Raw genomic sequence first — 15,093 nt, forward strand, 5'->3', positions numbered from 1 at the left:
AATGCATTGTTAGTGCAAGAGACTATCTGTTTCTTTTAATAGATACAATATTTAAAAAGAGATATAATATCCCACAGGTTAAGAAAAACAGAAATTTTGGAAAAGAAGTTACTCTGGAAAAGGAAAAGAAAATTTTCTATTTATTTTCTAAATTTTCTGTTAAACCTTAAAAATTTGAAAGATCTTCTGGGCTTTCCTGTCCTTCTCCAGGAATTATCACTGAAGATCCCTGGAGCATGTTAGCCAAATAAAGATATCCTGTTTAGCTGCTTGAGCTTGGGGTACAGGAGTTGGTCCATTTGCCTAGTATGGAAAGAGGTGGAGGGTTCTTCAGGCTCTGGAACAAAACTGGTAAACTAAACTAAAAAATGTACTTACTGAGTGCCATCTCTCCTCTAATCGTCTGTCCCTGGTTCCCATGGGTGATCCCAGCGCAGCGGTGACATTGCTGGAATGAACAAGGCCAGTGAAACCTGCATCTGTCCATATGTCACTGTCTACATCATGGCAAGAAGATGCTTCAAGAGGCATCGTGGGTTTTTGTATGGTGCATAAAGCAGTGGACTTTTTGGTAAAGGTATGTAGCTGCAGTCAGTTTTACTCACTCACTGTCTGTATAGGGACTTGCTGGTGTTTGCTAAATTCCTGCCCAGGAGTTGTGTAAATTGTGAAATTCAGTCCAAACTGAATTGTGTGATAAGCTCTCTCTTTCTCCAAAATGTGCTGCTCTGTTCCCCTTTTCGTGAAGCTGGTGGGATCTCATGTTTCCTGTAGTTGCTTTCAACCACCGTGCAGTCTTCTGTTTGCTATCTGCCCAGCTGAAGAGGGATTTGTACCCAAAATGCCTGGAGGCTTTGTCCGTCTCCTAGGAGAAGGTGGTGACTATTGCGTCCAGTAAAGACAAGTTTAGGAAAGACTGTGGCTTGCTGAAAGGGTAAAGATGACCTTGATTATTCTGTGGAAGTGTATTATTAACCACATCTTGCAGTAAGAGGTATGTATGTGAGCCCAGTCGTACTGAGGGGTCCGTAGAGGACAACAGTTGATGCCTGATCAGAAACCCTTTTCTTGTTGGAGTGCCATCATAGGAACAACACACTTGTCCAGCAGGTAGGTCTGGTTTCAGCTGCAAGTTCCTTGCTGCAAGAACGTGCATCCATGCGACATTCTCTGGAGAACGAAAGAGGGGGAGAGGAGCGGACTTTGCCTGTTTATCGAGGGTGCGTACGAATGCACGGGCTTCGCTTCTGGGAAAGAGGCAGAGCTCTCATCGCCGGTACTCGGCTTGGCTGTGGAGAGACTGAGTGGCTAACGCAAACCTCCAAGGTCCTTTAAACCTTTAGTCCCCGCTTTGAGCTGGACAATTAATGTTCGCTGTGACACTGGTTCGGGGAAGTGGAGGGGCCGTGTTTTGTAGTGAGAAGAGGGTGAGTCGGAGGCAGGGCTCTTGTGTTTTGTTCCTGGCTCTGCTGCGAGTCTTTCAACAAGTCCCTTGATTTATCGAGGCCTGATTCCTCTCTAACAGCATTTTAAGACTACTGTCCTCCGTGCTTTTGGAAAAAGACATGTAAGTGAGCTCCACGGAAATAACTAAAAGTCTGTATGATTTAATGGTGAATTATACTCCTCTGTAATGTGTTCAACAACAAAACAGATTTTTTTCTATAGGTTTTGCAAGCAAAGCCTCCTAGGCTCTCTAAAATCAGGCAGTACCACTCTTTCTCCCTCCCTCCCCCCCGCCAGGAATGCTTTCCCCAATTTGTACAAATAGTGTTAGTTCAGTTTTGTTTAATGGAAACGTGTTTTTTAAAATCTAAGCAACATTTTAAAAATATTGCCTGAATTTCTCTCTCACCCTTATATGACTTCTAATGTTTCCCTGGAGAAAGAAAAATCAGATCTCTGTCATTTTTTCTCACTCTCTTTTTTCAGTTTTCTAAACATTTTCCCTGTGTTGAGGGGGGAAAAAAAGACCTTTCCCAGAAAAAATAATAAAATGTAAACAACTGTTTTAAAATTTCTTTTAGCCAGACTAAGTTTTGCAGTTGTAAAAATATTTGTATTCATTCCCCATACTCATCTCTTTCTGTCTTTGGAAGATTATGGTAAGCTGACGTGTAAAATCCCCTGTGACTAAAATGGTTTGGTAGAACCACATGCAAAGAAATCGGTCGCTCACTCACCCACGTACGTGCAATTACACTCCACGTTTTCAGGCTCTAGGTAGTTCAGTGCACTGTTCCCGGCTTTGGCCGGTACATACAAATCTTTAAGAAATGCTATCTTCTCTCCATACACTGCCCGGATGATGCAGACTGCAAGTTTGCAACTGTTGCTGAGCTGTAAAATTGGGGTGAGATGTTAGCACGTGGCAGACGGAGCAGTGAAATCTTGCAAGGTGGTGCTGGATGTGCCAGATAAACCAAGATCTAGGGATCTGCGCATTGAATGAGGTTGGCTGGAGGTTCCTAGCAGTGTTAAACCATTTTGCATTTGAGGTATAAAGGAGTATTTGCAGTAACCAAAATTAGGTATCAAAGAAGCTAGCTAGACTGACTGGCTAGCCTCAAAAAGCAGGAGTTGAAGTGTAGGTTCAAAGGGCAGTGCCATGTCTTGATCTTTTGAAGGGTTGTCAACTTTCCAATGATGTGGGAATATCAGGCTTTGATGAGCTTAGGTCAGTGTGATTTTGTACCCCAAGTCAAGCCAGCAGCTGGATATTCACCTAGAAACGGGTAGTGGAGCCTCTCTAACTAGCTCCTTCCTTCCACCAGGCCCGTGTAGTAATACCAGGAATGTCGACTTTTGTACCCTTCTTCCATTGGCTTCAGCCACCAGTTTTTCTGCCCTGGCCTTTGTCTTCCCATAAGGCAGCTCCACTCCCCACTATATCAGTGTCCCCATTTTTTCTCAAACAGATTGTGAGAGACCATGGAGCAGAGCTCAGGGCCTTTGAGGGCTGTGTCCCAACTCCACATGCCCAGCTCTTCGGGGACTTACCCTTGGCAGTGCATTACCTGAGTCTCGGATCTCATTGCAGCCTGGGAAAATGAGGCCTCAAGAAATGCTGGGAGGTTCAGGGGGGAACAGGCGAAAGCAGGGTTTGTAGGCAGATGAGGGCGGGTGGATTTGCTCCTGTCTAATACGGTGTGATGGAAGCAAACAGGATTCTGACAGGCAGATCAGAAGGCAGTGGAGTTTCATTTTTATGCAACTCACAAGTGACTGAGCAAGATGGAAACAGCACAGGAAGACAGAGGGCAGAAAAATGAAAGTAATCCCGGCTCATTTTTTTTGTAAGAGGTAGAGAAAAGCCTCTCATGAGCTATCAACTGAAAGGAGAAGCTACTGCTTAGTTTTCTGACAGAGTTGATGAGAACCGGGAGCTGTTTGCTGGTGGCTTGAGTGAGCTGCTAGGTGATCCCGGGGAAGACATCTGATCAGCTGATTTGTGCTGGGATTGTTCTTTCATCCCCCCAAGGAAAGTGTGTGCTGAGGTGGCAAGCAAAGAAGCAGGTGAGTGCCTAAGGGCGAGCACAGTCGTGTGGGGCGCACGTCATGGCCATTTGGAAGAAGGCAGCGTGCTCCTTGGCTGGATGCGCGTCCTCGCTCGCAGCTGCAAGGAGGGAAGCCCACGGACCTAACAGGTAGTTGGCAACAGAGATCCTTAAATAGCTCCATGGAGAACCAAGAAAGCGGTGTGGTTCCCCCCAGGGCGCTGATGTTTTGTCCCAGTTGTCCTAGCTCAATCCTTGTCCCTTGTGGGATTCGGTTAAGTGGATTCAGGGGCTCAGGAGGAGGTGGAGCATGAAAAATGCTCACCTGGAGCATGGGGAAGGCCCATCCACCCAGACCCTGTGCTCCCCTCCTGGAATTTCAAGCTCTGTGTCGGCTTCATCTTCCTCCTGTGAGCTGTGAGAGTGCCACAGGAGACCTCAGGGACCTCCGGCACATTTTAAAGTTAATTTGCTCTGTATTTTGTTCTCCTAGTGCAATGCTCACTAGGCAAAGGCAATGCAGGCAATGGCAGGCAATTGCAGATGGGGCTTGGACACGTGTCTTGGGCAGGTTACGTGACTCGTCACAAGGTGATGCAGTGAACGTGTGGCAGAGCGCTTTGGGGCAAGCACTGGGCCTCCGGAGAGGAGACTTGCATGGTCTTTTCGGCGCTCAGAGCTCCGTGTAGGATAAGCGGATAACGCAGCTGCCGTTCTCTTGCCTATTTGGCAGTCTGCTACCCTGCGTGTCAGACATCCCCATCGAGATCAGGGCCGTGCTGTGCTGCAGCACCGGCAATCCAGCCTCCCCGCACGCTCCAGGCTTTTATCGCAAAAACCCTCCTCCCCTTCCCAGTGTTTATGGGTGATGAGCAGGAGACAAACTAGAAAACAAGCCGAGACAAAAGATTGATTGTGCACAGTTTGTTCTGCGCCGGGGAGAGGCCCAAGACAATTAAGGGGTTATCTAGAAGTTCTAGTTTTAATTGCTTTCTTTTTATATCTGATTTTTTTTTCTCCTTCCTCTCGCAAAGCTTTTAAAAAAGCATCAGCTTCTCAAAGGGTCAACCTGGCTGCCGTTGGGCTGGGGGGCCGCCGGGCCCTGCTCCTCTTCGCGTTCCCCAACCCCCTTTTGGAGCTCGATGGCAACAAAGAGCTCAGCATAATGCTCTTGCTTTTCAAAACGATCACAGATAGCCGGACGCTAATGAGACTGGAGCAGCGTTGTCAGAAGGAATCTCGGTGGCGGCTGTCTCGGAGGGATCGAGACTGACAGAGGCATTTTCTATTACTGTTGGCTGCTGAGGTGTTAGCGTTATCCCTGCACCCATCACCCTGTCCGGAGACCAACCGTGCTTTGTCTGTGTCAGCCCCCAGTGCGGAAAAGTGAGTTAAATAAAATTATGCAAGGAATGATGGAGAAAGGGGGATGGAGCAAAGGAAAAAGGAGGGAAGGAAAGGCTGGATTACGGGCTGCAAGGAAGAAGTGCAGCACAGATTGGTTGGGGATAGGGGAGATGAGAAAAGGAAGAAGCAGAGGGAGGGGAAAGCGGCATCACCTGTGTTTTCAGCCTGGGAGACAGAGCCATGTTGTGTAGCTTCCCAGCCATCACCAGGCTCCCTGCAGAGGCAACCGGTGTCATTTTTGACTGGAGGCCTGACTCTGCTCTCACTTTACATGATGTAATTCCCTTAATTTAGTTTAAAAGCAAAATCACTGGAGAATGAGGACCACTCAACTGGATAGACTTTCTCCTCGCACGATGGAAGGACCTGAGCATGTTCTGCAAGATGATTTAAAGGCTCTGGGTGACAGCTGCATTTGCATTTGAGGTAGGGAAGAATTGGGAGGTGGTGGAGAGAGGATGTTTGTGTGCAGCACTGTGAGCAGCAGCCTGGATGGATACTGCTCATGCCCATTTGGGCATTATTACAAGCCAATGGACTGTCCTCTCAAGCCAGAATTGGGGTAAATTTTCCAAAATGCCTGTTAACATTCATCTCTTAGGTAGCAAGGACTTAAACAAGGATCTGCATGTGCCTACATCCAGTTTTAGAAATGACTTAGATATGCTAATGACCAAATTCTGTAGCCTTTCAGTGACACCAGAACTTCAGATACATTCTCAAATGGGTGGAGGGTTTTTTGTTCTCATGGACCTTTTTCATAAGCACAACATATTTATTTCTGTGGATTTGGGTGCTTAAATACATTTCAAAACAACTGAGCTATGCCTTTACTTACTTGTGAATTTGAAATTTAGGCTTATAGGTCATGTTAAGTTGCGTCTGAAACAGCCTTTTCTAGCTGGACTCAAATTTCTAGAGCCAAGTGACTCAAGCCAGCTGTGTCTAGACTGGCTGCCTGTAGAGACAGAACTTGACTTTCAGCCAGTTCCCCTTGCACATAAGTTTCCAGAGTCTGAGCAGTCTGCATAGATGCAACCACGCTTGAACTCAGCAAGGAGCCTTATAGCAGTAGGTATCAAACTGCAGGTATCTCTAACTGACTAAAAATTCAGTCTACAACTTGCACTCTCAGTCTTCAGAAATATCAGTCCAGTTTCAAGGTTCACACCCTGATGCTCCATGCAGGGCCCTGTGGATACAAAATGTATCCAGATTTTGAATCCTGTTCAGGAGTGTCATTGACTGTAAAAGTGAAACCAGTGATATGTAAGCAAAATAATCCTCCAACCCCTAACTTTTTCCCATGACTTTGTATTGCTCCAAATCCCACCTTTACCTCAAGGGTTTTTCTAAATCTCTGCTGCTTGTTCTGGGAGGAGCCGCCTATAGAAGAGACGAGACGAGCATAAGGCCCAAAAATACAGAGTCCAAAAGTTGGCCCTGGTGAGCATCTCACCAGGAGAAAGGATTTGGAGGGATAAGAGAGTGCAACTTACAGCTGCTATTACAGCACCTGTACGGTCTGTGAGAGATGGGCCGATGTGGCGATGACCGTGTTACCAGTGGTTCCCTGAGCCTAGTACAGCACAACCAGTTAGAGAACAAACTTATGAACAAGATCAGACCAGAGCCTGGCTGCGGACAGAGCACATAATTCTTATGAATACTGCAGGGCAATTTCACACCAATTACAACTGTCGCCTAAGAAAATGTTGCCAGCTAACCTTCTTTTGAGGCAGCGTGACTTTAAAGTAGTCTGTACACGTTTGATCTCTTTCGGGGATAGGAGATGGTACAGGCTTCCTGGAAATCCACTGTGGAGCTGAAAAGAGGGGGAAAGTGGGTTGATAACAGTATAGACTGTCACCTGCCCACTGGATCAACTCACTGTGTGATAAGATGTGAGGTGTGTGTGAAAACCTGATCTCACTCAAGGCCAAGAGAAACTAAAGTTTGGCATAAAACTTGAGTAATTACTAAAAACTCGTCCGTGCACTCGCAGGTCCTGCTTGGGAGGCCAGCTTGCTGTCTCTCGACTTGAGCAGAACGCAAAATAACGTGCAGGTGGAGAGATCACTGAGGAAGCTGTGACTGACTCTAAAGATTACCCCTTGAGCTCAAATCCAAAACTGATCTCAGAGCTTAGATGAGCTCTGTGTATGGGGGACAGAGCCTGGAGATGCAGCTGGGTTATGCGTCTCTCCACCAACTCTTTCAATCAGTGATATCCACTTACAAAGTTTAGGCTGGGTTTCAGAGGTGTGATTTCTGAAAGTAAAGAGCAGCAAAGAAGGATTTTCAAGAAAGTAAAAGAGGAGTCAAGAGCAGTCCAGAAGGGGGAAACATGTCTTGTTCTTTGGAGTCGCAGCAAAAAAATCTCCATCTGACTGCAGCGTCATTGCTGTTTATTCTGCAAATCCAGAGTGATGGAAAAGATCTACTTAGCCTTACCTGAACATGGGCTCATGTGAAGTGTTGGGTCCCACTGTGGCAATGGAGCTTGTATAGACAACGTACAAGATGTTCAGGACAAAGCAGGCCCTTAACATCTTCTCAGTATCTGTGGGGTGTGGTGGGAAGGACAAATATTAACCCCCTTGCCTTGGTTCCTAGTATGCAAGTCAATATATTTCCAAAGTTGAGATTCTGACTTGGACCAAGATCCATCATTTTTTTTTTTTTTTGGCTGAACAGACGTAAAACCATGAGCCAAAGCTGCAGTTCCTCTGGTGCATTTGTACAGGCTTGGATGGCTTGTAATACGAGAGTAGTAGCTACACTTGAAGCCATAACCTGGCTTAACCTCTGTGACTATCACAGCTGACATAACTTGGGCTTAATAGTTACTAAAAAAGGAAGATGAGGAGGTCTTCAGCTAACCAGAACAAAACTTAATGTTTTCCAGCTTTTTTTTCTTTCACAGCCAGTTTGTCAAGAGGTGAATTGCAGCCTTGTGACAAAAGGCTTGCTGTTTTAGTTAACGTATGTATTCTTCAGAAGTTCTGCAATGGATCATTGACTACTGGGTGAAAATCATTGCACCCAGCTTCTAGTAAATGCAAGACTACATGAAACATGGGTGAATCTAAAGCATGATTCAGGCTGTGCATTCTTGAGAAAGGTAGGAGTTTCTTCTAATGTATTTAATGTAGTTCACTGTTGAGTCTCGCCTGTGAAAAAGGGGAATAGAAGCTTCATTTGGTACCAAAAGCCTAAAGACAATTTTTGTCATCCTTGTTCATAGCAAGCATTTATTTCCTTCCAGGAGCAGTGCCTACATATGGGAATAAAGGCTGATTTCACAAGAATAAAGGTAATAAAATCTAGCATCAATCTGAGCTTGTTCAGCCCTAGTTGTTTTGTGCATGTTAGAGAGAACACAAAAAATGGCTGATTTCATATCTTGATTTTACAGCTTCTCAAGAGCCAAGGATTTGTTGCTTGAGTGGGAGCTGTTTTTAATTGTTTTTCTTCAGGTAACATATTAACGAAAAGCAGTCAGGTTAACCAATACTTAGGGCAGTGTGTGTGCTTGTTTTGGCTGAATTTGTGGATCTCCGGGTGGTTTTATGGTGCTGGGGTTTATTTTGTTTTGTTTTAATGATTTATGACTCCTCCAGCAAGGGTTTTTGCGTTCCTAATGATTTTGATTCAAATTATTCTACAAGAACCTCAGTGACAACAGCAAAACTGTTGGATCCATCTTGAGGGCCTTCAAATCTGATAGGACAGATCTTTAAGGAAGCTGCTCGTTCCCAGAAGTCTCCAAACTATTCGTAATAAGGCTCTGCCCTTCAGTCTTGTTGAAGATCTTGCTTGGAGGGTTTGTGGTTTATCTGTTCTGTGTGTTGTTATTGAGGGCACAGTCTGAAATTGTCAAGGAAGTCCTGGGCTGAGGATGCTTTCTGAGGGCGTGAATCAATAGGAACATCCACTGGAAAATAATCAATTTACCTCTCCATTAGCCTATCATAGTATGCAAAGTTAACTGAGAACCCCTGTAGAGAAATATCACCAGAAAAAGCTGAGTTAAAATGCATTCAGCTTAACAAAAAGCAGATTAGAAAGTCTTTAAGTGACTAAACGGAAAAAATAATTCTTATAGGAAAGAGCTCGTCAGTCCAGTTAGCAGAACTGTAACAGGATTCAGCAACCAGTGGTTGAAACTTAGGAGAAAATCGGAATGGGAGATGTAAATTTTTGCCAGAAATGGTAATTTCTGGTAATGTGGTAATAGCCATATTAATATTATTAAGCATTGTTATGGCTTGCTGAAAGACACAATAGATAGCCCATTAACACTGGGTACTTAAATCTAGGCAAAACTCTTTTGAAAAGGCATTGTCCAGTGTAGCCACAAATTGTTGGCCTTAAGGCAGTAATGGGATGAGTTTCAGTGGCCTGAGTAATAGAGGAGCCGGCTAGAGGATTACAGTGACCTTTCTTGACTCTTTCTTTTCCCCATGAAGTCTACAGCAGATATCAAGCACAATTAATTTTTATTCTTTTAACCTCGCAGTTCAAGATTTTTAGACGTGCCTGTGAAGGCAGCAGCCTCAGTTTAGGGAGGTCTACATAAACCGTCCGAGGGAATGCAGAGCGGTTTGTCTCTGAAGATAAGGCTGCCAGTAAGGCGTCTCAGACTGTGCTCCTCTAAAAGGTGCTCAGAATCGCTAGTTACTTTGGAAAAGCTTGTTGTGTGCCGTTTTCTGGGGTAGTCACGAACATCTGCAAGGGGTTTGATCTGCTGAATAGGGGGGTTCTCCAAGTTCGTTGATATCTGTAAAAACCTCACTGTAGTAAAGTACCTTGCTCCTAGTGAGCAGGCAATGAAGAGGAAGAGCTCGTGAAGCCATTAAAAGATAGTAGGAACCCTCAGGCTCTGAATATTCTTGGTGCACATACACAGTACAGGGTCTTAAAAGCATCTGGTTTTGAAAGCAACAACAGCAATGAAAAGGAGGATGGAATTTAAGTGTTGCCCTTGAATGCATCAGTAAATAGTAGAAGCCCTAAGCAGTAATCGAGTTTGAGTTATACATATATATGTGCGTGCGTGTGTGTGTGTGTATATGTGTAGAATTCCTTCCTTGTGGTTAACAACTATTTTAGTAGCTAACAGCCTGAGGTGCCATTGGAATTGCTGCTGTAATAGGGATTTCATTATTTTTATAGCCTGTGCTTATTTCCTAGATTTATGAACAAATCTTCTTTAAGCAGATCTTGCACCTAATGTGAAATTGGCTGTTGGTGATCAGAAGAAAATGCTGAAGCGTAGCTCTCTGCTGTATGTAGCTTGTAGGTACACAATAGTTGTGACTATGTGACTCTAATTAAAATAACATCAGTCTCTTAAGAGTGTGGATGCCATTTAACTGGTATATACTGGTATATAGTCTATGCTTTTCTGGGAATCCCTGGGAAAGTCATAAGCTATCTGGGGTGGGGTGGGGGTTGTCATCTATTTATTCTGCATTTCTGAACCATGTTGCACAACAGGATCTTGGTCCACGGCTTGTGTACCTAACTGTACAATAATTGTGCAATATCTGGGTCCCAATCTGACGTTGTAAGAAAGAGAGGTACCTTTAGCAGTGGAGAGTGGTGCGATCTGCCCTGCACGAGGGTGAGAGGAGCAAAAGCAGAAGCCTGCCTGCTGGGCACGGAAGGCAGTGGACACCTTTTCTGTCTCGCAGCAGGGTGGTGCTTGTGAAGCACAAGAGCAAGGAAAACTGAATCCGAGAGGACACATATGTCGTAGCTTCTCGTGTGACCCCGTGCCAAGGTGTGTAAATATAGTGCTGTATTTAATTGCTTGTTTGAAAGAGCTTACCCCCAACGTTGACAGCTCTCGTTTCCCAGAAAGGTACAGTGTTTCTGTAGTCCACAAAAGCAGCTGTGTGAATAACCACGTGAACTCCCCGCATGGCAGCAAGGAGCAGATTGTAGTCTCAGATGTCTCCTTTCATCACTGTCACACGAGCGGTAGCTGGAGAAAAATAATATAACCATAGATGCAGAAATAATAATAAAAAAAGTACATAACAGCATCCCCATCTTCTTGCAGAATGAGGATCCTGCTTGGAAACCTTTATTCTCTGCAGGGCAGGCTGAAGCACAGTCTAACTAGCTATATACAACTTGAATACCTCACACCGGGGGAAGATACATCCCTATTTGTTGAACCCCAAGGAGCCAGATCTTTATCTGGCTTAGTTCAGCATAGCACTTCGCCATTTTACACCAGCTGTGGGGCAGAATAACTGTAGCTGTCATTGCAGATATCTAGCATGTGTCCAAGCGGTGCTGAGCAAGAACTGGAGATGTTTGGCCCAGAGATGCAACTGCTTAGAGGACTTGCTCCAGTAGGTGTGAATGAATGAAGCTGTCCCAGACGTTTTCCTTAAGGCAGAAGGCTTGCAGAGCTTAGTGGGAATAACAGCAAGCAAGCTCTGCAGACATTGCACAGAATTTTATTTAAATTGCAACTGCTATAGATGTGGAGGGCAAATAGTAATAGATAGGTCAAAAAATTGTAGGAATTTCCTTCTTTTGAGCCGTTCAGAAGCTTTTTTTCTTTTTTTCAGTTCCTCTCCTTTTTTTACCTCTCCTCTCTGAAAATAGCTGTTCTATACATGGCTATTGTTGACATCTACTAATAATTTTTTTTGCTTTGAGAATATTACAAGAGAATTTGAGAATTTTTCCCATTCTCCTTTCCTGTAGTTGGGAACATGCCAGCAAAGGGCTGAGACTTGCTCTGTGGGCCGTTTGTAACCAGCTAGAAACAGCAGTCACAGGATTGCTTTGGAAAGGAGAGCTGGTGCCGCTGCTGCCCTGGGGCTTGAGGCTTCCTGGAGAGCTGCACGAGGCCAGGCTTGGAGCAGTGATTTCTGACAGACAGAGCACGTGAGCAGCTCATGGGGAGGGTCTGTGGTTGCAGCCGTGGAAGTGTTGTGACATGGAAATCTCAGTGAACAGCTACCTGGGCAAGGCGATGAACAAACAGGTTATTCTTCATGCATTCACCGGGGGAGGGGGGGGGAGGGCAAAAATCAGGATGGTGGGTTGGCTGGCTGAGCATGTTTCTATTTGGCAAGAAGAATGGGGTGTAGAAGGAGGTGAAGTCTTGCAAAAGGATCAAGCTAATCTTTCAATTAGCATAACAGAGATTTGGTGGAATATCTCACAGGATCAGGGTATTTTAATATTAACAGTTACAGCTGATTCAATGAGAATAGAATAGAAAAGAGCGAAAGTGTTGCCTTGTGTAGCAGAGGTGAATATACTCGCTCAGAGAACCATCATGTAGAGGAAGATGCATGAACTTCTCTGCTAGCAATGAAAGGGGGAAGAGAGTGCAAGTAGTCTCATGGTGAGGGTTTTGCTGCTGTGCAGTGGTGATGGAAAGCCAGTAACCGATAAGGCAGAAGTGTTGAGTAGCTCTTTTTTGCATCAACTGCCTTAAGGCAGCTGGTGCAATTAAGAGCAGCAAGAGAAAGCTGAGAGCTCAGCCAAAAATAGGGAGACTATAAGGCAGAAAGCTCCAAAAGGAGATTTCAGATTGATGAGGCCTGATGAGCGTTATGCAGGCTTACTAAAGAGCTGATGGCTGTAATTGCAGCGTTATTAGTTACTTTAGAGAACTTTGGGGGGAGACACTGGAAGACTGCGATAGGAGAGACGAAGCACCTATGTTTAGAAAGGAAGCAAAGTATGGTAGGAAATTATAGAATGGCTTAATAATTTCAAACCCAGAGAATCAGACACACATAGTTAAACAACATTTGTGTAAGCACCTGAGGATAACAAGGAGAATAGTAGCAGCTGACATGGATCTGTCAAGAGCAAATCACGTCATGTAAATCTCCTTTGTTCTTACGACAAGTTAACAGGCCTTGTGGATACAGTAGAACAGGTTGGTGACATCTGTCTTGACTTTAGAAGAAGGGCTTTGGAAACTCAATGTCAGTCTCATACATGATCTAGCAAAATACGGTCTACAATAAGCCACAGTAGGGTGGGCACAAAATTGGTTGGATAACTGTTCCCAGAGACTTGCCAGCTGTGGATAGGAGATAGATAGAGGGAAAGAAAAAAAAAAGAGTATTTATGAGCACTTTCTCGCAGGGGGTTGGCTCCGGTGGCACTCCTGCCCTCTGCCACACTGCACTGGCCCTGACACCTGCAGGTGTTTTGGGCCCAGCGGAGATGGACGGGGACTTGATTAGCAATTAGCAGCGAGTAAGTAAGTAAGTGTATATCTATCTCCTCTTTATTAGAATCTCTTAATGGACAGAATCTCCCCTAACATATTTTTCTCTCATGGCAAGTAAGGCTGACGGCTTGGCCAATACGCTGTTAACCAAGCAGAGCACCGTGAGCTGTATTGGCTTGCTTTGGGTGGGTATTCTTGAATCCAGTAAAACAGGTTGCTTTTACCAGCATATCTCACTGTAATCTACTCTGATGAAACACTTTTTAGAAGGCAGCTCTCAGAATATGATTGAATGGATTAATTTCTTTAATTAAACCAGTTTACCGAGACTCACCTTTTCCACCTCATGCACAGCGCAGTATGACTACAGGGTCCTCTCAGTTATTTCAGAAATGTATTTCACAATCTGTGTCGCAGTCTCTGAGATATTGATTCTGTTAGTGTCAGGGGTTTTGGGGGTTGTTTTCTGCGAACGGTCACTTGGGTAGCGCAGTTCAGTAGCGCAGGTTTCTGTCCCTGTGCAGTTAGTCAGGCTGGAGGCGCAGAAGTAACCAGGTAGCTGAGTGCCCATGTCAGGTACCTAGTATGCAGCTTGCTCCGTGTAACCAGGCCCTGAATTGGGATTAGATCCTCCCTGTAATAAATATATTTGCTAAGGTTACTCTCAGTGGATCAATTTGCTTTGAGTTAGTCCTGGGTTAAAAAAAAAAGAAAAAAAAAGAAAAAAACAACCTCTCTGAGCTGCAAGTTATTCTTCACGCATGTTTAAGCCATGTTCTCGCCCTATGTTGGTTACTGTGGCATCTCCAGCCTAGTAACAGCTGTCTTTAGAGGAAGAGTTACAGCTGCTACATAAAAGAAGACACTCTGCTTAACACGTAGTGACTTTTTTTCTACTTCTTCTCTTGCTACAGAGTCAAAACCTCTGACCTCAATACGGTCTTGTTGAGCCAAGAGCGCTACAATCTTCTCCCCAGTAAAACTGCATCCTCCTGTCGCCAGGTTGACTCAGGCACCATCCATTTTTGAAGATGGTTTTGTGGTTGAGGACTAGCAAAAAAGGTTGCTGCCAAGACCCTACCATGTGCTTAGTCTCTTAGCCAATCTGTTTTCTGAAGCAAGTCTAAAGTTTAATTATTATATTTTGTTACTGGCTGAACATTACCTGCCTGCTTGCACGGCTATTGATCTCTTTCTGGTAAAGGGTCACAGAGATGGAGGTCCAGGTTGATGGTTAGCATTCGTGCATCCTTTGCCATGCTTTAAAATCAAGTTGCTCAAGTCTGTCGTAATCAAAAAATTTGCCAGCCCTGCTTTGAACCAACTTCTTGCCATCTTTTGGGAACTTGGCCAAAGTCGCCCAGGTGAAACAGAAACCATAACTAGGTTAATATAATCACCGTATTTACTCTTCTTTTATAGTACGTATGTGCAGGATTGTAGGTGCCTTTCTGGCCTTGGTGTTGCTGGGGGAGCTTGGCATGGGGTTGGTGCTTGCTCTGCCCAGCTGCTTTTCAGGCTTGCTGCCATCCTACCCAGGCCCCAGGTGCACAGCACAGGTTACAAGTGCTGCAACTGGGGCTGCTGCTAGCCCAGCTCTGGGGTGCAGCCAATAGGCTAAATAAATGCAGAAGGCAAGTGTAATTCCTACGCGCGTAGAAAAACGTAGTTTTTGGAGACATTCATTCTAATATTAATAAATACTTGAAAAAGTAGCCTTTGTAGCTAGTAGCTAAGCAGCTGGTTAAGGCAGACAGAGCAGGCACAGAGTAACAGCATTTTGTTCGTGTTTTTTTTTTTAATTATTATTATTTTTGATCAGTTCCTGTTAGAAGGTTGGTCTGTTCAGCTCTACCATTGATTTTTTCTTGTGCTGTAATAAGCAATAGGAAAACAGCCATTTCCCTTTGCTCTGATCGCAATCAGAGGACAGCATGGCCCACAGACCAAGATGATGGCCCTCATGTT

At 44.7% G+C, this 15,093-nt stretch overlaps 1 protein-coding gene across 1 annotated transcript; it reads right to left on the reverse strand.

The window, feature by feature from the left end:
- Positions 1–637: 637 nt before the first annotated feature.
- LOC134149599 (3 beta-hydroxysteroid dehydrogenase type 7-like) lies at positions 638–14,148 on the reverse strand. The gene is given in 9 exon segments (XM_062592837.1): positions 638–936; positions 939–999; positions 1,001–1,170; positions 2,184–2,340; positions 2,812–2,881; positions 2,883–2,909; positions 7,359–7,467; positions 10,741–10,896; positions 14,004–14,148. Coding segments are annotated over 9 exon segments (1,194 nt in total).
- Between the last annotated feature and the right edge of the window lie 945 nt (positions 14,149–15,093).

The sequence above is a fragment of the Rhea pennata genome, chromosome 20, assembly GCF_028389875.1.
Source record: "Rhea pennata isolate bPtePen1 chromosome 20, bPtePen1.pri, whole genome shotgun sequence".
In the NCBI taxonomy this organism is placed as follows: Eukaryota; Metazoa; Chordata; class Aves; order Rheiformes; family Rheidae; genus Rhea; species Rhea pennata.